This window comes from Periophthalmus magnuspinnatus, chromosome 8 (genome assembly GCF_009829125.3).
Source record: "Periophthalmus magnuspinnatus isolate fPerMag1 chromosome 8, fPerMag1.2.pri, whole genome shotgun sequence".
Lineage (NCBI taxonomy): Eukaryota > Metazoa > Chordata > Actinopteri > Gobiiformes > Gobiidae > Periophthalmus > Periophthalmus magnuspinnatus.
In genome coordinates, this window is record NC_047133.1 from 7,987,389 (window position 1) to 8,008,616 (window position 21,228).

At 38.4% G+C, this 21,228-nt stretch overlaps 1 protein-coding gene across 1 annotated transcript in view; it reads left to right on the forward strand.

The window, feature by feature from the left end:
- LOC117375538 (fibroin heavy chain) overlaps positions 1 to 20,938 on the forward strand; it is a 21,005-nt gene extending 67 nt beyond the window's left edge. Inside the window, exons 1-22 of the mRNA XM_055223777.1 lie at positions 1 to 78; positions 3,329 to 3,376; positions 3,458 to 3,490; positions 3,571 to 3,630; positions 4,319 to 4,354; positions 4,453 to 4,524; positions 5,190 to 5,270; positions 5,351 to 5,440; positions 6,589 to 6,639; positions 8,538 to 9,491; positions 10,792 to 10,854; positions 12,087 to 12,134; positions 12,267 to 12,323; positions 12,416 to 12,442; positions 13,329 to 13,364; positions 13,466 to 13,504; positions 14,990 to 15,037; positions 15,113 to 15,154; positions 15,247 to 15,303; positions 16,546 to 16,617; positions 20,562 to 20,618; positions 20,709 to 20,938. The exon at positions 1 to 78 is cut by the window's left edge and continues 67 nt beyond it. Coding sequence (XP_055079752.1) covers positions 9 to 78; positions 3,329 to 3,376; positions 3,458 to 3,490; positions 3,571 to 3,630; positions 4,319 to 4,354; positions 4,453 to 4,524; positions 5,190 to 5,270; positions 5,351 to 5,440; positions 6,589 to 6,639; positions 8,538 to 9,491; positions 10,792 to 10,854; positions 12,087 to 12,134; positions 12,267 to 12,323; positions 12,416 to 12,442; positions 13,329 to 13,364; positions 13,466 to 13,504; positions 14,990 to 15,037; positions 15,113 to 15,154; positions 15,247 to 15,303; positions 16,546 to 16,617; positions 20,562 to 20,618; positions 20,709 to 20,713 — 2,046 coding nt within the window. The 5' untranslated portion in view covers positions 1 to 8 and the 3' untranslated portion in view covers positions 20,714 to 20,938. The remainder of the gene's footprint in view (positions 79 to 3,328; positions 3,377 to 3,457; positions 3,491 to 3,570; positions 3,631 to 4,318; positions 4,355 to 4,452; positions 4,525 to 5,189; positions 5,271 to 5,350; positions 5,441 to 6,588; positions 6,640 to 8,537; positions 9,492 to 10,791; positions 10,855 to 12,086; positions 12,135 to 12,266; positions 12,324 to 12,415; positions 12,443 to 13,328; positions 13,365 to 13,465; positions 13,505 to 14,989; positions 15,038 to 15,112; positions 15,155 to 15,246; positions 15,304 to 16,545; positions 16,618 to 20,561; positions 20,619 to 20,708) is intronic.
- The last annotated feature ends 290 nt before the right edge of the window (positions 20,939 to 21,228 follow it).

The following is a 21,228-nucleotide window of genomic DNA, read 5'->3' on the forward strand; positions in this document are numbered from 1 at the left end:
TCCTGATCATGATGTTGGCTCGGGCCCTGCTCCAGATGTCACTGCTGCTCTGGATGGCTCAACAGACTCTGCAGGGAGGTAAGAAATACAAGCAAAAGCATTTATTAGTTATTAGTTAGTTCAAATTATGTAAGATTAAAAAAGATGTAGTTTTATATATATAGACCTACAATATATATATTTATTTTTTGTTATATAGAGCTTTTTTACAAGATTTTAAAGGTCCTATATTACGCAGAATTAACTCTTGTGAGCTTTAAGTCATGTTATAATGTTGTTACCGCCTCAAAAACATACCTGGAGTTGTGTTTTGTTTCATTCACACATGTTTGTTCCACCTTGTGATGTCATGAAGTGGTAGTTTTCAAGTTAACAGCTACGTTTTACCTTTAGTTCAGTGGACAATGGCATTTCCAGGGCAATTCCAGGGCTGAAATTGTCCAGATGATTCTAGTGAAGGTGTGTGGAGTTTAAAAACACAGTGGAGCACTTCCTGTATTACCACATGACATCACAAAGTGGAACAGAGTGTTTTCAGTTTGAGACAAGTCCGAGTTTGTGTGTTAAACGTGTGTGAATGAAACAAAACACAACTCCAGGTCTGTTGTGATGAGGAAACGTTATAAAATAGATCAGAAAATAGGTGAATATGTGCACTTTAAAGGTGCACCATGTCACTTTAACTTAAACATCTTGCATTTATTCAGTTAGTGTTTAGGGGGTGACAGTTTCTCAGTCGTCCAGCAGTCGTCCCCCAACCTGAAAGTTAGAACCTCATGTCCCGTCTGGACCAAGTTCTGGCATTGTGTCTTTTGGCAAGACACATTTCACAAACCTTGCCTAGTGTGAATGTGGTGTGAGAGTGAGTGTTGGTGACGGTCAGAGGGGCAGATGGCACAGACTGGCAGCCTTGTTTCTGTCAGTCTGCTCTGAAATCCCTTGAAAGCATTTGCACTGTGAGAGTGGTCGTGTCTCCACAGACCTGAGCTATAACTTATAACCTGGTTCAAGATTTGGAGAAAGCTGCCAGGTTTTGGTTATTAGTCATTTAGGCTGCTGCAGTGTTTCCAGTTATTGCTCTTTTACAAAAATGGTGGACTTTTCTAATATATTTTAAAATTCTGTTCTAAATGTTTTTTTAAAGGGCCCATATGCTGTTTTCTGATCTATGCTGTAATGTTGTTTTCCTCATCACAAACAGACCTGGAGTTGTGTTATATTTAGGCTAAGGTTGAGCTTTGGAGATGTAGACAGATGAATAATAAAGAGTTACTCAAACATGTGTGAATGAAACAAAACACAACTCCAGGTATGTTTTTGAGGAGAACATTATAACATGGATTTAAGCTCACAATAGTCACTTTTGTGTAATATAGGTCCTTTAACTTCCCTTATGTGTAGTATATTACACATAGGACCAGTATTATATAAGTATGTATATCAACATTTTCACAGTACATAATTATGTTTCTGGAGTAATCGCTATGTCAACTGTAGCCCAAATAACCGTAGTACTGATCTTGAGCAGCAGATGGCGACGCTACAACCATAAAGTTACATAGCTCACCTCTTTAATTTTCTACAAACCTTTTCCAAACCACTTTCTTTGGACTTGTCTGCACATACATAAATCTTAAAAAATACATCGCAGTGCTATCTTTTACATTATCACGTGGTTGTCACTCCTGCCCACCAGTTTAGCATCACTTCAAATGGTTAGACCGTACCTGGCTCTTTCACACTAAAAGCCTTGATATATGTACGCCCATTCACACCTCACTGATAAATCTCATAGGAGTGATTTTCCCCCAGCATGCAACAGCGCTCTGGGGCCAATTCAGTGCGGTTTTTATGATATCGAATCTTCAAATCAAAGTTGGAAAGTGGCAGCGGGAGGAAGAATGTAACATGGAGTTGCGAGCGTAGACTTGGGGGCGCTGCTTTTGAATGAATGGGAGTCTGTCTTGTTGAAGTTTCAGATCAAAATCATTTTTATAGCTCGCTAAACCGCTTTCGCATCATGGTGTGTCCAGCAATTTGATGATTTGAGGTGCAGAGTAAGAGAGAGATTGTGTCTTGTAGAGGTAGCTTGGATTTTAGGTTTCAACAGGAGAGTAAAACGATTGTTCAGTTAAAGGGCTCATATTACGCTGTTTTCTGATCTATATTATAATGTTGTTTCCTCATCACAAACACACCTGGAGTTGTGTTTTGTTTCATTCACACATGTTTAACGCACAAACCCTGCAAATCCAAAACTGAAAACACTCTGTTCCACCTTGTGATGTCATCCTGTGATAATACAGGAAGTGCTTCACTGTGTTTTTAAACTCCACACACCTTCACTAGAATCGTTTGGATCATTTCAGCACTGGAATTGCCGATCTCTACGGAACTGAAGGTAGCAGTTAACTTGAAAACTACCACTTCATGACATCACAAGGTGGAGCAGAGCATTTTGAGCTTTGGAGATGTGACAGACTAATGATAAATAGTTACTCAAACATGTGTGAATGAAACAAAACACAACTCCAGGTGTGTTTTTTGAAGAGGAAACAACATTATAACATGGCTTAAACCTACAAACAGGGCTGTTGCACCAAATTCTGGGCCCTAGGTATAAATCATCTTGGGGCCAACACTACATATTGCCTCACAAAAAATGCGTATTGGCCCCTCTCTGTGCTAGACCCTGGGTAAACAGTACCCGTTACCCGCCCCCAGTCCAACGCTCCTGCCCATAAGAGTCCATTTTTGTAGAAAAAAGTGATAAAAAAGTTACCCCATTTGCCATTGGGGACGTAGCAATATCCAAATCTCACTGTATGATATTTTTTGGAGTTAAAAATATGTTAATATGCTACTTTTTCTTTTAAAATTCCTTGACACAACTTTGGTCCTGTCTTAATCCAAAGAACTAAGATTTAAAAGTGTTTAATAACAGTTATTTGTATATGTAGTCTGCACTGAAAGGAGCAAAGGATCATGGTCTATGTAGTTCCCTCTGGTTTTTAGTTTTTGCAGCACCAAAACAATGAATTTAAATAAACAAATATCGTGACAGCACATAGTATTATTATGAGATTTTGAATGATATCACAGTATTTCAGTTATTGTTACATCCCTAGTTGCCATAGCGATTATCAATTCACTCAAAATGGTGCTAATAACAGTTAGCTGAAACCCATGATTTGCCCAACATCACAACAGCAGCCACAAGACATAAAAAGTGGTATAATATAGTGATATAACAGTATTTATTTTAAACATTTTTGCTTGTGATCTAGTTTTTACAATAATATAACGTGTTTTATTTATATGTTTTTAGGATTGAAGCCTCAGACGGTGGCGTACGGGAGAATGCTGCCAAACAGAGGTGACTGAGGACTTTTTGATAACACAGAAAACATTAATTTATCTCTTTAAAACTTTGATTTGTGCCTCTGTATTTCATTAGGAGTTGGCCTGGGAGTCGGAGTTAAACCTGGAGGTGAGTGAAAACCCCATCGTCATAGCAACTCGGAAAGATATTTATGAAACGATATTATAATTTTTCATTTTTTTCCACAGCTGCAGGGTCCCTCGGTGCAGTGGCAAACCGATACAACACAAAAGCAATGAAGGCTGGACGTGCGTAGAATTTTAACTTAGAAACACAATATAATCAGCTGTTTTATCTGTATTTTAAATATTTTTACTGTATTTCACATTTGAGCCTTTTTACTAACTGGCCCGATGTGTGATAATTTCTGAAACAAAGCTATTTTATCTGCAAATTAATTCAGTTTAAATACAAAAATCATAATAACCATAGACTGTATATTTAAATGGACATAGCTAACCTGCAAGTCTGGCTCCAATTCACTTTCTATTGAAAAAACATCGCCGCTCTCTCTGTAATTGCTGCTGTCAGGCTAATCATTTTGGTCTTAAAATATTCGTATTAACCCGCTCTACATGATCCTGGTGTTTATTATTATTATTTGTCTACTGTGTCCCTAAATTAAGATATGAACATTAATAACAGACAAATCAGGCGCCTTCTTTCCCCGAGGCCGCTCCTCCTAGCGTTAGCAACAGGTTTGATTGACAGTGTTGCTAAGCGCCCGCAGTGTAGGTTCAGCAGGGGGCAGGCGCTTCAACAGCCTCGCTCCGGACTGGCTCTTTGGTTGCCATGATACTCGGCTCTAAATTCGCCGCTATTACTGCTAGCCTCGATTAGCGTCATTTGACCGAAGAATCACTTAGTCGACTTCTTTTTACAGCAATAACCAAATTCTCCCATTTTGTTCCTCTTGCATTTTGTTCCTCTTGCCAGTCGGACGGGGGTATGGAGGAGCACAGCTTGGAGTTGGTAAGTTTATAATTTGTTCAAAATGTAATGCAAAAGTTTTTCTTCAAAACTCTGCGCTGGCTGCATTTGACCCACATCTGGTCTGCTTTGGTCTGCAGGAGGTTACAGGTCTCTTGGTTTGGGAGGAAGAGCTGGACTCAAACCCGGTTATGGCACCCAGGGAGGATACGGTACAAGACAACATATTATTATCTGGTGGAGAGCGTCCCACCTGCCTGTCTCCATGGAGATGTTGTGATTTTGCCTAGATTTTTCCACAGTGTGGCATTAAACATCATCAATATCTCTGTAATTACTGAGCCTGAAACAAAACCTGGAAAATATTTTGTCTGTGAAAGTGAAATTTGAAGATATTTCTTTCGATAAGTGATAGGTGGCACTAAACTTGTCTGTATCCATGGAGACAGGCAGGTGATACTACTAGTTACACGTTACAGGTTATATCTGTGGACAGGTGATGTTTGAAGGTATTTTTAGCAATAAAAAGATGAATAAATGGAGAACATGCCAGGCCAAAACAATAAAATCTCCATGGAGACACGCATACCAATCACCAGAAAAGTTACGCAATGCAGATTTAACTTATTTTTGCTGTCTTAAGTAGGCATGCTGTAGTTTTGTAATTATTCATGGGTTTTAGCTTTATTTATATGAAACATTTTGAGGGCTTTTTCTCATTCAAAAGTAATGTTTTGTTTTATTTTGTTAGTTGGTTTGTTAACAGTCTTAATTGTTGATCATTGTGAAACCCAGAGAGTTAATGTTACCCATGTTCGTCTCTAAAGTCATCATCATCATTTCTGTTGTGTTTATTGTGTGTGCTCTTGTGTTGCAGGGGCCAGTCTGGGCACAGGGATGCTTGGCCCTGGACTTTCTAATGGGCAGGGACTTGCACTGGGGCAAGCTGGAAAACGTGGTCAGACTTTACATAGAGTTTAATGCAGGATTTTACAGACACAGGTTAAAATATGAGGTGTTTTTTGTTTGTTTTTACAGCCTATGGCGCTGGTTTGGGCACTGGTTTGGGCGCCGGTTTGGGAAATGGACTTGGGACGGGACTCGGGACAGGCCTTGGTGGACTCCAAGGTAAATACAGTTATGTTACAGTTTTAAGTAGAAAATAAGCGTTGTTGCCATAGTGTTACTTCAGATTGTTGCTACAAATGAACTAAATAGAATGTGTGATCCCTCAGTCATCTAGCTGTGATTGTTCATATTTAACGAAAAATTCAAACCTGTAACAAAAGTTTTAGAGTTAGAGCTCATCCAAGTCGCTTCTTCAGTTTTGGTCAGAGTACTGTGAGAAGCTACCTACACTGATGCTAATACAACTGTTTGTTTACAGTTTCTGTTTAACACTAAGTGTGAACTGTGCCTGGGTCATTGTTCAGGCCCCTCCATAGACTGTATATATAAATGCACATAGCTAACCTGCTAGCCGCCGCGTTCCAAATTGGAAGTGGTCATGGGCGCGCTTCATACTCCATTCACTCTGGCTCCAATTCACTCCAAACTGTTGCCTCTCTCACTGCAATTGCTGCTGCTGGTTTTTATTTCACTATTGTGTCCATCACTCAAGGTATTAACATTCATAAGAGACAAATAAGCTGCCTCCTTTCCCAGAGGTCGCTCCCGCTAGTATTAGCAACAGGTTTGATTGACAGGATGATGCTCAAGGTTGGAATTCCAAAAACAGAAGTCGGCTCCAAATTCGCCCCTATAACTGCAAACCTCGATCAGCTTCATTTGACTGAAGCCAAACACTATGGGTGACTACTGTCTGCGATGTTTTGGACGGAGTTGTAAATAGGAGATAAATGATGTCTAAGGGCCCCATTCCCGTTCAAAGATGTATTGCCTTTCCCAACAAAAATTCCACCTTTAACTTCCCTCTCAAAGCTGAGCTCTGTACCTCACTGTCTGAGACTGAGATGGAGATGTACAACAGACTGTGGTCCATTTTGGGGGTGATAATTTTAAAAGTAGGTCTTCTGTGTACATGAGAACCTGGATAAATATAGATTAAATAAATACAAATAAATGCATTTAAAGTAGCATGCAATCACTAAGGAAGTAACTGTTTAATACGCCATGTTTGTTAATCGAATCCATAAGAACAATCAGGCTCTAGTCCAAGAACATGAAACCAGTTTATGTTTTCTATTAAATGAAACAGTGAATGGTCCAGTTGGTTTATTATGTGTGTCCTAATGATGATGTTGTTTTTGTCACAGGAGGATATGGAGCTCTGGGAGGAATGGGGGTCCCGGGACAGGTCAGACAGGGTAAGGACATGCACTACATTGTAACAATATCATCAACATTAGTGAACACAATTGGAATTCAAACAATTTAATTAAAAACTTCAAGTGTTCGTACATCACTCACATGACAATTCTCCATAAATATACAAAAACATGATACAAATCAAACTTGACGAACCTCATGTGATATGCAGTAGTTTCATTAGCGGGATGCAGCTGATTGTGTTGTGATAGCGCTCTGAAGGGGGAGTGACTTAGCACAGAAAGCAAAAGCAAAATTTATAAAACATGTTAATACGTTGTTTTGGGCGAATATACCATTTTCAAAACAATAACAAAACAAGGAAACAGGGTGACTAAATATGTTATGCGTTAACTGTATAATAAGTAAAATAAAATACCCTCATCTTTAATACTCCATAGAAATTAAATACCCCCTCTTTAATACCTCATAGAAGTAAATTCCACCTCTTTAATAACAGATAAAAGTAAAATACCCCCTCTTTAATACCTCATAGAAGTACAATATCCCCTCTTTAATACTTTATAGAAGTACAATACCCCCTCTTTAATACTTTATAGAAGTACAATACCCCCTCTTTAATATCCCATAGAAGTAAAATGGACTGACCAAACTTTATGTTTTGTTTGATTCTGTTGTTTTGTGAATTTCATTGTATTGTCTGGAATCCAATATCTGCCTTGTTAAATACTTTTTCCCTCTTTCTTCTCCATAACCCATTGTCTCTAATAGCTTTGTGTTTTCTGGTGAATGTAAACCATTTTTGTCACATGATTTTGAGTACTCGAGATACTCAAAATGTCTCAGGTCATGAAATAAAGCATGAGATTTTTGCCTCTTTTTTTTGAATGTGTTTGTTTGTTTGTTATTTTTGTGTTTTGTTTGAAGAGTTTGTGCTTCGATGCAAAAAGGAATATGTAGCGGAGATTAAAGTGACTTGAATCAGGATATGTGTATTTTCACTATAGCTTATATAGATTAATTGCTTGTATTGATTATTTAACGGTGCTATATTACACAAAATTGACTCTTGTGAGCTTTAAACTTTTTATAATCAAACATATACCTGTTTTGTTTCATTGACATGTTAACACACGAACCCTGCATATTTAGGCAGTGTTCTTCTCTCAAACAAAAACACAGTTCCACCTTGTGATGTCATCATGTGGTAATACAGGAAGTGCTTCACTGAGGTTTTATACTCCATATATCTTCACTAGAATAATTTGGATGATTTGGCCTGGAACTGCCAATCTCTACTGAACTAAACGTTAAAATGTAGCTTGAAAACTACCACTTGATGACATCACAAGGTGGGACAGACCATTTTGACCTTTGGAGATTAAGACAAACTAATTTATAGAGTTACTCAAACATGTTTAAACGGAACAAAACACAACTCCAGGTATGATTTTGATGAGGTAACGACATTATAACACAGTTTAAACCTCACAAGAGTCAATTTTGCATAATATAGGAACTTAGAATCTTACAGTTACCATGGTAATTCACCCGGTTACCATGCTGTTACCGTGCTAAAGTTAACTTCATCTAATATTTTGAATTCAAGTCATGTGACCAAACCTTTTATTCCTTTTTGCGGAACGGTTACACAAAACAGTATTTGTGTAGGCCTAAATGCACGCCGTATGTATGCAACTCTCCTTGTCTTGTCCAACCAACAAGTGTCTCTGCTCTCTCATCTCTGTGTGTCCCAAATTATGGCGCTGCCTAAGTCCTCCAGCTGGACTTGTGTCACGCCATAATAGATGTCATCCCATCTCTGTCTGACCTGAAGAACTGCTACCTACCCTTTCCAATATGGACTCTCTCTCGGACCTCAAAAGGCTTAAGACTTTAACCTCTTCGTAAAAGCCTGCTCCTTTGTGTCTGGCAGGTCCCGTAGGCTCTCCAGACATTCATTCTGGTATCCACGGAGCTGTCAAAGGAGTAACCAACAGAGGGCAAATTCCATACGCTCTCAATCCCGTACGGAGCAATGTCCAACACCCCTCTACTCTGGAGATACACACTGATACCGGGATTCGACCAGTAGGGGGAGACATTCGAGGACTTGAAATGGCCCAAGCTAGACATTTGGATAAACCAGGGAAAAGTTTGGGTCTAGCAGGACAACAGAGAGAGGACTACCTGCCTATAGAACAAAGAGGAGTATTACCAAACCAAGGAGCCCATCTTGCGAACACCGGGATGGACAAAGATCTCAGGAATCTACCAACGCAACAAAACGCGAGAGATTTAAACCAAATGCTGACAAATCAGAGGCAAGGCAAAAATTGCAACAAAGGTTTAAACGATCAACTCGGGATTATCCAACAAAGTGAACTGCTACGATCTCAGGGTTTGGGCTCGCAATTCCCAATCGACAAAAGCACAAAATATCACGGACACTCAGCCATGCAAAGCCAAGGAGAGAGCTCCAACTTCCAACAACAACCGCTCCTGCTCCCCGATGGCATAAGAAGCGGCGTGTTTTCGATAGCGCAAGGACAGAATCTTCCAGAAGACGCGATTAGGGAATTAGGTTTGGTTGGGAAAAGCACAGACAAGCTGCAGCCGCCCCAGACTCGTATCTCCATAGGTATAGAAAGCAGTCACGGAGCAGCTAATCTTCACATACCAGGCGTGGAGGGCAACCGGCCGGGCGCGGTGCCAGGTGCAGGGACCGGTGGGGCGTCAGTAGGGGGCGCTAGTGCCAATCTAGGGCTGGGATTGGCTGAAGAGCAGAAGTCGATCAGTAAAGAAGGAAAGCATCCGTTTCATGAAGGAAGAGACGTGAGGGAGCCCAAAGCTCTGCCCAGGAGCACAGGGGACAGTACACAAGGATCAAGTAAGACATAACATAACACAGAGCTAGTTAAAGATTCACTATAGAACTTTTTGGTGGGTGGGCCGCTACCTGCTTGTCTCCATGGAGATGTTATTGCTTCGCCTGAAATAGTTCCACAGTATGGCCTTGAACGTGTCTCATTTTTATTCAGTTGCAGGATTGCATTGTTACTTCGAGCGAGTTCGCTTCTCCACAGATCTTACCAGCAGCTTGGCTTGGTTGCGTCATATGCTCTTGTCTCCATGGAGATTGAATGACATACTGTAACATCTCCACGACAAGCAGGAAGCAGAGTATCCACTAGAAAAGTCACATTGTGCATCTTTACATTGAAACAAAATTGATGCAGAATTTTGTTGAATGACCAGCAGATGGCAGCAAAGTTCTGATGTGAGACTTGCAGTATAAATAACTTCTTTTATGATGTTGTTGTTCTTCAAAATGAACAAGAAAAATGTATACTATTTTATTATTTTATAGATAAAATTAATGAGATTAGGAGTATTTACTAATTGGTCTGGAAAAGAAAAACAACAGCGCAACAGAGGGTAGAGTTCTTGAGCCTTCTGCTGTCGTTTTGTATGCCCAATCAAAAACAAAACCAGATTTTGAGAGGAAAGACCATGAGATAGGTGTCCAAAAGCCTGAACAATACCTCATAGAACTTTTTCAGTTGTTAATTAAAGGATTGTATAAAAAACACACATTATGAGACTTGAGTTTTTGGAGCTTTTTACCGGGTTAAAACATTCCTGGAGAACTGGAGTTCTATTTCTGCTCCACTGACGCTTGCTCAGTGAGTCTTGCGCAGCTCAAAACAACTTGTTTGAATTCTTCCAGGATTGTTGCATCACAGGTACCAGTAGATAACAAGACAAATATGCATAATGTGTGTCCTTTTAAACGGTTTAACAAAACATATGTTGCAAGATTATCACTATTGCTTTATGCTTGCTTCCAGCTTCCACCTTAAAACTTAAACTGAAGAGGAATATTTTAATCTTTTGTTAACTGTTCTTTCTCTGTCTCTTCTTCCATTGTGGCAGTGACATGGAGCTAGTCTTTTTGGTTTATTTTGTCGACATCTGCTGTGGTTTTCTTGAATTCAAGCCAGGAAAGTTCTTGAACATGTGCTAAACTAAACATAGAAAACACGTGTGTGCTTTTGTGCCTTGTCAGCTGGGCATGTTAAACACCCCACTGACTATTACCTAATTATTTACGTATAACTCTGACTTTCCGCTAACACATATGCTGGCTCACACGAGTTTTAAATGCTATTTCTTGTATTTTCTGACAGGTTTTCTTGGCGGACAAGGGAACTATCTGGGAGCCGGTCTGGGAGCAGGTGGTTATGGGACAGGTAAACAATGAAGGGTCATATTGGCGGTCATCTGTGCACAGTAGCAGGCTAGCTAGCTCACTGTGTCTTAAAGCTAACAGTCACTTTTATCAAAATCGAAAAAACATAAAATAAACAACCTATTACTGTAAAATTCACATGCATTAAAATAAAATAAAAACTACCCAATTTTTTATGTAGAATACTTCAGTTTGTGCTGTTTTAGTATTTAGTGTGCTTCAAAATTAGCATTAGCGTTAGCATTGACACTGAAACATGTCTCTTTCTAAACATAGAAGCGTTCTCTGGTGAAGTATTCATTTTATTTTATTTGTGTAGTGTTTACCATGTTGTCAGTGACATCCACCCGCACTCCCTGTCCACTGTCTGACCCTAACCTCCTAACCTCTGACCCCTGACCCCTAACCCCCTCACCCACCTGCAGGTCTCGGTCCACTGCCTGATCTTTAAAAGTTTATTCATTTTAGTGTGACTCTGCTAAAACCCCATAGAAATAAAACTGGACAAAAGTAGTGATGCGAACAGTTGTGATGAGCAGCAGTGGCATTACACAGCCACTAGGGGGTCCAAACTTTCCATGTGTATTGCTTAGCCTTACTTTGCAGTACATTATTATAGTATAGTAAAGTGTACGGGTTATACGCGATATTTTGAAGACTTTTGCCCATTTAAAAGATGGAATATAGTTTTGAGTTGTTATTTACTATGCGAGTTTTTCATCACTTCGAAACCGGCAGATATAATACACACCGTTATATCATGGAAAGTGACAAAATAGTAGTAAAGTACTGTACTTTTTTAGGTATCTGTACTTTACTTAAGCCAGTTTTTCAGTGGATACTTTTTAATTTTTACTTCAGTACATTTGAGAGCAGTATCTGTACTTTCTAGTTTCTACATTTTTGAATTGGACAGAAAAGTAAAAAGTATTTTTTTATATGATTTGAGGGGTTATTTTGACCATGTTCGTGGTAATATCCTGATTAAAGTTTTCGAGTTCAAGCTTCGGCTTTGAGCAAACAAAAATAAACACACAAAATTCATAAGGGAAATGAAGAAGTTGATTGGTATTGTTACTGTTGACTAAAATATGTCTCATTTTTAATCAATATCACTACATTTACGCTTAAACAAATGAACAACACTTGTACACTTGTGAAATACTTTTACTTTAGATTTTTAAATGGGTAACTTTTATTTAAGTAGATTTTTTCATGTTGATGTTCCTTCAGGTTTGGGAAATGGAGGATACTTGGGAGGTGCGGCCGGGAAACTGGCAGGTGAGAGATTTTTAATGCATTTTATAAAATAATCAGATTATACAGATTACGGATTATTGTTACTAGCAATTATATCAGAAATTTGAGACTAGGCCTAATAAAAATAACTTTATAAACTTTTTTTGAATGCAGCCGGTTATGGAGACGGGATGACAGGATACCTCGGAGCTATGGGGGGAAATGGTTATGGTCAGTATATTATTCTCGTTATAATAAAATAATCTCATTTTGTGTCTCTCAAAATGCTTCAAAATCCCTGTTTTCTGTTTGTGCTCCATTAGGTGGAGACGTCCGTGCTCTAAACCCAGGTATTCCCAACGCAGTAATCACATATTTGAACTTTAAAGTGTGACTATTAAACTGTTTACATGTCGTTTCGTCTTATCTAGTGTTACAAGTCCATTTTTGATCATTTTAGTGCAAACTGTGTAAATTTAACAGCTCATCTGGATTGTGATTATGACTGAAATTGAGGTTTTTAGTTCCTCTTTAATGTTATTTTTACATTTATACAAGGTCACATTTAGCTGTAAATTAAAGGCGGACGCAGATACAGGGTCATTTTGATAAATTATAATCACTCACTTTTGCAAACAGAAGGGAATCATATGCCAACCGTAAAAAAATACTACCTACATATATATTTATCCACATCAAGTCGAAACACAAATATGAATTTTAAGAACCAAAACAATACAGCATAATATGGAACCTTTAACTTTACATAACTGCAATCGATACTTTGTAGTGACATCATGCTGGGGGTGTTCCACATGTATGTCTATGGTAGAATGTTTAGCAGTTACTAAGTTCACACAATGCACACATTAGCAAACACTGTCAAAAGGTTTTTAGACAGTCTGAAATACAAAATAGGTGATTTTCAACAAAATACGGCGTGAGTGGCTAACTGAAAAACAGTTGGCTAACACTAGCTAGCTTGTCACTTGAATTTAATGCGTGAAAAATGTGTTTAGCAGCAGAAATCAGATCACCAGTTGTAGTTCCAGTTAAATCAGTTCTTTATAGCTCGATTGTGTTAAAACAAACCCCAGCTTAACGCTTAACTACAGTAACAGAACTTCAGACAGAGCAGTGCCTACAGTTAGCATCACATCTCCAGAGAAAGTTGATGACATCAGCTGCAACGTACCAATACCAAGTTTAAATGTTATTGGTGGTTTGTTTTGGCAGGTTATGCAAATGGATTCGGTGATGCGTACGGAGCTGGTAAGTCCAAGCTAACGTTCATTATTTCGATAAAAATGAATAAATAAATATATAAAATGTACCAAGTTTTAGCTTTACTTTAGAGCATGATTTCCCCACAGAATTAACCGCAGTGCCAGACAAAACAGGCAAAAGTAAAGGTAACGATATCAAAGCAGAAACTAAAGTCATGGAGCTCATGGCGTCTTTCCAACGAGGATAATTGTGATAATTTGGAGTGACAGACAGGAGCCACGGTACGGCTGTGCGTTTATGGACTGTAAAGATGCACTATGTAACATTTCTCTATGGAGATGTTGCCATTAAACTTACGTCTCTCCATTAAGACAAGCAAGTGACGTTACAGGTCAGAGCTGTGGAGTGGCGACACCAGCCAGCTCATAGTAAGAAGAGTTATCTATGTGATTAATTCATAAATTCAAGGTAGATAAGTACTGTTCTTATTGTACTGTGGAACAATGCAAAAATATAACATCTCCATAGAGACAAGCAGGCTGTGGATTATCCTTCCGAAAAGTTACACAGTGTAGCTTTAACTAACTTGCCTGTTTCTGAAATTGCAATATTAAAGGTCCTATATTAAGCAGCATAGATTCGTTAGAATATTGTTACCTCGTTGAAAGTTGTGTTTTGTTTGATTCACACATGTTTGAGTAACACTTTATAATTAGTCTGTCACATCTACAAATACTCTGTTCCACCTTGTGATGTCATGAAGTGGCAGGTTTCAAGTTAATAGCCTTAATTGAACTGATTTACACAGTAGTAGTAGTAGTAGTAGTAGTAGTAGTAGTAGTAGTTGTAGCAGTAACAGTAGTAGCAGTAGTAGCAGCAGTAGTAGTAGTAGTAGTAGTAGTAGTAGTTGTTGTAGCAGTAGCAGTAGTAATAGCCGTAGTAGTAATTGTAGTAGCAGTAGTAGCAGAAGAAGTAGTAGTAGCAGAAGTACTAGTTGTAGTAGTAGTAATAGTAGCAGCAGCAGTTGTAGTAGTTAAATAATTGTAGTAGCAGTGGTAGTAGTAGTAGTAGTAGCAGTAGCAGTTGTAGCAGTAGGAGTAGTAATAGCAGTAGTAGTAATAGTAGTAGTAGCAATAGCACAATGACCATAAATTGTTGTCTTTAACTGTTTTACCACATGACATCACAAGGTGGAACAGAGTTTTTTCTGTTTGAGAGAAGAACTCAGCCTAAATCTGCAGAGTTTGTGTGTTAAACATGTGTGAATGAAACAAAACACAACTCCAGGTCTGTTTATGATGAGAAAACAACATTATAACATAGATTTTTTTTTTTTTAAAGAGCTATATTTAGTGTCCACATATTTTTAATTCAAATGTTTTGGCTCCTGTTTTTTCCTCCAAATTTGGGTTTTGTGAACAATTATCTTCTGTGTTCTTTTCCATTTTCACAGTTCCATCTAACACATTCAATGCTTCCAAACAAATACTCAGCAGCTTTAGGAGAAGCCATGTTCTGAGGCGAACATGTCGCCCTCTTCCTCTAGGTGGCGTTGTTGTCGCTTGTTCATGAAGTTAACTCTGGGATAACTTCATGGTGCTGCTACTGTAGAAGTATCTGAGTTAATAAGTAAAAAAATCTGTGTAATGAAATGTGATTGGGTTTTTCAGCGCAAAGTACAGGAGCGTTCCCCGGACAACTGCCTGGAGCTGGATATGGTACGATTTTAAACACTTTTATTTTTATTTAAGACATAAATCATGATGAAACTTTTTGAAATCTGGTCTTTTCAGGGGCTCTCGGTGCAGGACTGGAGACGGTTAATGGAAAATATGGTAATGTAAATATAGTCTCCAAATATACGCTCAGCTCCAGGGGCAGGGCATCTGGGTGAAATCCTGACTTGTTCTGACTGTTGTGGTTTTAGGAGGAGCGGCTCAGCTTCCATATGGAGGCGCACCAGTGATCCCTACAGGACTGGAAGGTAATTACAAGTGTTTTAATGTAATCTATGTTGCAGACAATATTTTATCAGTAGTAGCAGTAGTAGTATTAGAAGTAGTAGTAGTCGTAGTGTAATAGTAGTAGCAGTAGTAGTAGTAGTAGTAGTAGCAGTAGTAGTAGTAGCAGCAGCAGTAGTAGTAATAATAGCAGTAGTAGTATCAGCAGTAGTAATATAAGTAGTCGTAGTAGTAGTAATAGTAGTAGTCGTAATAGAAGTAGTAGTAGCAGTAGTGGCAGCAGTAGTAGCAGTATTAGTAGTAGTAGTAGAAGCAGTAATAGTAGTAGTAGCAGTAGTAGTCGTGGTCGTAGTAGTAGAAGTAGTAGTAGTAGCAGTAGTAGTAGTGGCCGTAGTACTAGCAGTAGTAGTAGTGGTTGTAGTAGTAGCAGTAGTAGTAGTGGTCGTAGTAGTAGCAGTAGTAATAGTGGTTGTAGTAGTTGCAGTAGTAGTAGTGGTTGTAGTAGTTGCAGTAGTAGTAGTAGTACCAAACAATTGGGTAAACAAGTTAATCTGTCTTTTTAAATTACATTATGTAGTAGCTAATTTAATTTGTATTTTAATTATATTTTTGTTTTTCACACTGAAAAAAAAACAAAAAAAGTCATTACTATGAGCGGGCTTGCCTCTCCACAAACCTGACTCTTCCTTGACCTCCTGTTTCTATGGACATGTTACGTTTGGCTATAATATTCCAAAATAAAACAACATAAAACCGTATCTATCTCCATGAAGAATGTTCAGAACAGAAGTATGGTTTTAACTTTCTGTTTCCATGGAATTGTGCCACCTCTGGAAAGTTACATACTGACGCATTAGTCACTCTGTTCCACTTTGTGATGTCATGAAGTGGTAGTTTTCAAGTTAACAGCTCCTTTTGCCTTTTGTTCAGTAGACATGAGAAACCCCTGAGCTGAAATGATCCAAATGATTCCAGTGAAGGTGTGTGGGGTTTAAAAACACAGCGGAGCACTTCCTGTATTACCACATGATGACATCACAAGGTGGAACAGGGTGTTTTCTGTTTGACTGAAGAGCTCAGCCTAAATGTGCAGGGTTTACGTGTGCAACGATGAGGAAGCAACAGTATAACTTAGATGTGTACATGTACATAAGTAGTTAATGTGCCTTAGTTTTGCAGCAGTTTGACAGCTCCTCCTCCTCCTCTTCTTCTCTCCTCTTCTTCTTCTCTCATCCTCCTCTTCTTTTCTTCTTTTGTGATTGCAGGTGAAGGGGGATACCCGTACAGCCAACCCCTCGGTCTGGAGGCAGAAGGCGCTAAATCTGCAAAAAGTTACGGTCTGTGTCTTTGAAAGTGTGAAAAAAATGTGTGAAGAAATGTGACGCACTTTGGCTTTTCTGCAGAAACACTAACGCCTTTATGTGTACTGTCCCCTCATACGGTTAATAATGATAATGATACTAATACAAGCAAGACTGCAGTACTCATGCTGCAGTACGTGTATTTAGGAGTAGTAGCAGCAGCAGCATTTGTAAGAGTAGTCGTAATAGTTGGTAGTATAATTGTTGTAGTAATATTAGTTGTTGTAATAGCTGTTGTAGTAGTAGTAGTTAATAATATTAGTTAGTAGTAGTAGTAATTGTAGGAGTTGTTGTATTTGTAGTAATAGTAGTAGTATTTAGTAGTAACAGCAGCAGCAGTTGTAGTAGTAGTTGTAGCAGTAGTTGTTGTTTTAGCAGTAGTAGTAACAGTAGTAGTAGTAGTAGTAGTAGTAGTAGTAGTAGTAGTAGTAGTAGTAGTAGCAGAAGCAGCAGTTGTTGCTGTAGTTGAATAATTGTAGTAGTCATAGTAGTAGTAGTAGTAGTCATTGAGTAGTAGTAGTTGTGGTTTCTGTGTACTATGGGGCTCAGAGCCAAAGTCATACTTCTGCTTTCAATTTAACTGTAAAAGATTAAATACAAATACATTAAAATTACTTTTTACACTCACAAACACTGGATGATTTAAATTTAAAGGACATAAAATACAAATGTGTGTTTTGAGAGATTTGAACCATCTTATAATGTTTCCCTGTATAATTTAGTCTCTTCAAATTATATTATACAAAAAAGTTGCATTAGTAGTAGTAGTAGTAGTAGTAGTAGTAGTAGTAGTAGTAGTAGTAGTAGTAGTAGTAGTAGTAGTAGTAGTAATATTGGTAGCATTAGTATTAGTTTTAGTATTAGTAGTAGTTAATAATAATTAGAAGTTAATAAATAATAATTAATTAATAAAGAAGTTAATAATAATTAGTGGTAGTAGTCAGTACTATTTGTTATTGTTGTAGTTGTGGTCGTAGTAGTACTAGTAGTTGTTGTAATAGTATTAGTAGTAGTAGTAGTAGTAGTAGTAGTAGTAGTAGTAGTAGTAGTAGTAGTAGTAGTAGTAGTAGTAGTAGTAGTAGTAGTAGTAGTAGTAGTAGTTGAACTTTACTTTTTTTTTTTATTTCATAGAGATATCAAGCATAAACCTGCACACTCCTTCCACACATGACTCTGACCATTCGTCCAGCTCCATTTTAATCTCTGTGTATTCAAAATGAAGAACTAAAGTCTATTTGACCAGGTCTTATCTAAAACACACTGTGACAAACTCCTCACGCCCAACTTTATTAGCATCACCACGGCAACATGTAAACCGGCCTCTGTCTGGGGCCGGTGTGACTAACTTCACTTGTAGATAAAACGTTATAGACTGTTGTGGTGTGGTTTGTGGTAACGGCCTGAACAATGAGAGCAAAAGGTCGGAAACGGGCCGGTGTGGGTTATATGCACGAGGCCAGGAAGCAACACTCAAGACCCTACTCTCCATTTAACTACACTTAATAATAATAATAATAATGATAATAATAATAATAAAAGTATCCACCGTGGTCTGGTAGGGCGTGTAGTCGTGTCCTGGTCGGGAGCAGATGGTGTTGTTGGTCTGACCGGGTCTTGAATTTGTCTCTGTGGCCCCCGACAACGGTTGCCTCCAGTCTCAGCTATTGGTGATTCACATTTGACAACATTACGACTCTGCTCCCATCACCTTGACCGATTATATTTGTACTTTTATGACCAACATCTGACTGAAAACATCCAGAGTGTCACAACTACTATAGTCACAAGAACAGCAGACAAACATATAACAGGGGGTCATTTTTTTCTTTGTTTCTGGTGGATTTTAATGTGTTCCAGTTGGCGACAGTAATCTTAAATTTACATTACAAAGGGTCCTTGCACAGGTGTAAACACATAGCTGCCCTCACCTCTGCCCGACTCAAAAACAAACATAGACAGCAGTAGATGTTTTGCTACTATAGATATAAAACAAATGTACAGTGTTCCCTTGTTTATCGCGGGGGTTATGCTCTAAAAATAATCCGCAATCGGCAAAATCCGCAAAGTATCAGTTTTATTTTTTACAATTATTCTACATGTTTTTGGCTGTAAAACTCCTCACCACACACTTTATACACTTTTCTCACACGGGCATTAACATTTTCTCACATTTCTCTCTTGTTTAATTAGTTAATAGTGGCTCACATGTATTTCACAGTTCCTCAGATCGTGCCTCTTCGTCCTGGCGCCGTTCCACTGTAGTGTCGATCGAACATTTATGTAAATTTGGTTGAAAACATTCTGTACTGTACAGGAGACACGACACGGAGGAGACTGATGGACAATGGTCTACAGTCCCTCAGCCAATCAGGACGCAGAACACAATGCACGTTCATACAGTGTAACAAGAAGCACGTAAAACTGCACTAAAAAAAATCCTCGAAACAGTGAGGCCGCGAAACATAATGGAGCTTTTGGATGCTTCTGCCAGGGATCCAGATGAAAAGAGTGTTATGATAGTCCAACCTGGAGAAGGAAATGGAGCTGATGAGGGAAGAGTGAACTAAACAATATATAATTCGTTCTAAGTGTGCGGTGTAAGGAAATATGACAAATTTCTTCTGGATGTTTATTTTCTGAACACAAGGGCTACCGCTAGCGTTAGCAACAGGTTTGATTGACAGCGTTGCTAAGGGAGGAGGCGATACCTTCAACAGCCTCGCTTTGGATTGGCTCTTTGGTTGCTATGATACTTGCGGTCAAAACTCGGCTCCAAATTGGTCCCTATACCTGTTAGCCTTGATGAGCTTCATTTGACTGGAGCTGAACGCTGTGGGTGATGTCAAACTCACTTAGTCCACTTTTTTATACAGTCTATGCGTACACATTAATAGAAGTATATTGTTTTAAACCACAATATGTAAATTATCTCAACTCTGGCCAATCAGATCTGTTGATACACTTTGGCTGTGTGTTTATTAGTTTAGGAAAGAGCAGAGACAGTTGATTTTGTTTATTTTCTGAACTCAAGAGCTACTGTAGGCCGTAACCCACGCCAAAACAAGAGCAGAACAGCAGCAGTCTTAACTCACTAGAGCCAGTCTCCAAAACAGACCCATAACTGACCAATAGAAACTTGTCGGCATAGCAACCAAATATCACATACAAAAGCAGTTACATTAACAACAAAAAGTGTCAACTCTGAACTAAACACAAAATATCAGATCATTACAGTATGCAGATGAATTACAATGCCCTAATTAGGAATATTTCATCATAATTTTAAAACAAGATTTGCTCTTAAAGAAACATTATGTGAGATGGACTCGTTAAGGACCATGTTATAGTCGTTTCCCTTCTTATTTACTCACTCAGAATTGTATTTAGAGTGATTCGTGCATGTTTGAGTAATCGTTATTCTCCTGCATTCAAGACGCCATTGCTCAGAAAATCCACGTTTTCCCCTACCCCCCATACACGCCCGTTGATTGGTACTGACCTCATTCTCCAATTTTGATTTTTTCGTAAACGGTGATAAAGAAGCGTGACATTGCTAAACTAGCTCATTTTCTCCACTAAGGCAAGACGCGGTTAGCTAACCTGTCCGTACGCTCTAACCACGGAAGTATGATAAGATCTGGAAGACGAATTAGAGATGGCGTCGTATTGATGTCAAAATGCCAAACACATTTTTTTTTATAGATCCATGGTTCTAACCTCAACCAAATTAACTGTTAGCGAACCTAATCATAATCCTAACTCTAACCTTAACCTGATTGTAAAAAAATATATTGTCAAAACATCTGCTAGCGTAGTCACCAATGCAAAATGGCGGTTGTGTGGCATAACTTGGTTTGGTTAAAAAATAAATAAAAAAATCCCTTCTAATCCAATGTTGTTGTTTTTTTCTTTCTTTCCAGGAGACCAAGCTGCAAAGTTCACTGGAGGACCTTCTGCTTTGGTCAACGGCTACAAAGGTGACGTTTGATCCACCTGCAGCTAAAAAAAATGCTTTAAAATATGTACAACCTCGTCAATTTCCTGGTCTTTCTTTTGTTTTCAACCAGGCTAAACACTAACTCCCAGGACTCCTTCAAACATGGATCCATTGTATTATGTGCCTAAAGATTTCTGTATGTTTGTCATTGTCTGCTTGGTCCGACTATTGATAATTCAACTATTGTTATTGAGTTAAGCCTATGTTTGTCTGCGTGTCTGTATTCATAAACATATAAAAATTGTGGTAAAAATATAAGAGAACGTTTGAAGAATAAATTATGTGATGCTTTATTGAGAACTTGTTGTGGCACCTTTCTTTAACCCTCTTCTGCAAACAGGAAGTTAAACCACTTCCCTTTTGAGAAATTCAGAACAAAAAGATGCAGATTGCTCATATTGTGGTTGAGGCTGTGTTTCAGTTTGCGTGGACTTATATTGAAGCGATATGTCTAAAATTAAAACAAAATTAAAAAATAAATACAACAATAGTTGACCTCACACATAGTTAACAAACATTTTAAAAAGTTCAACCCATAATGTAATAAACCTCGTCCAAAACATACCTGGAGTTGTGTTTTGTTTCATTCA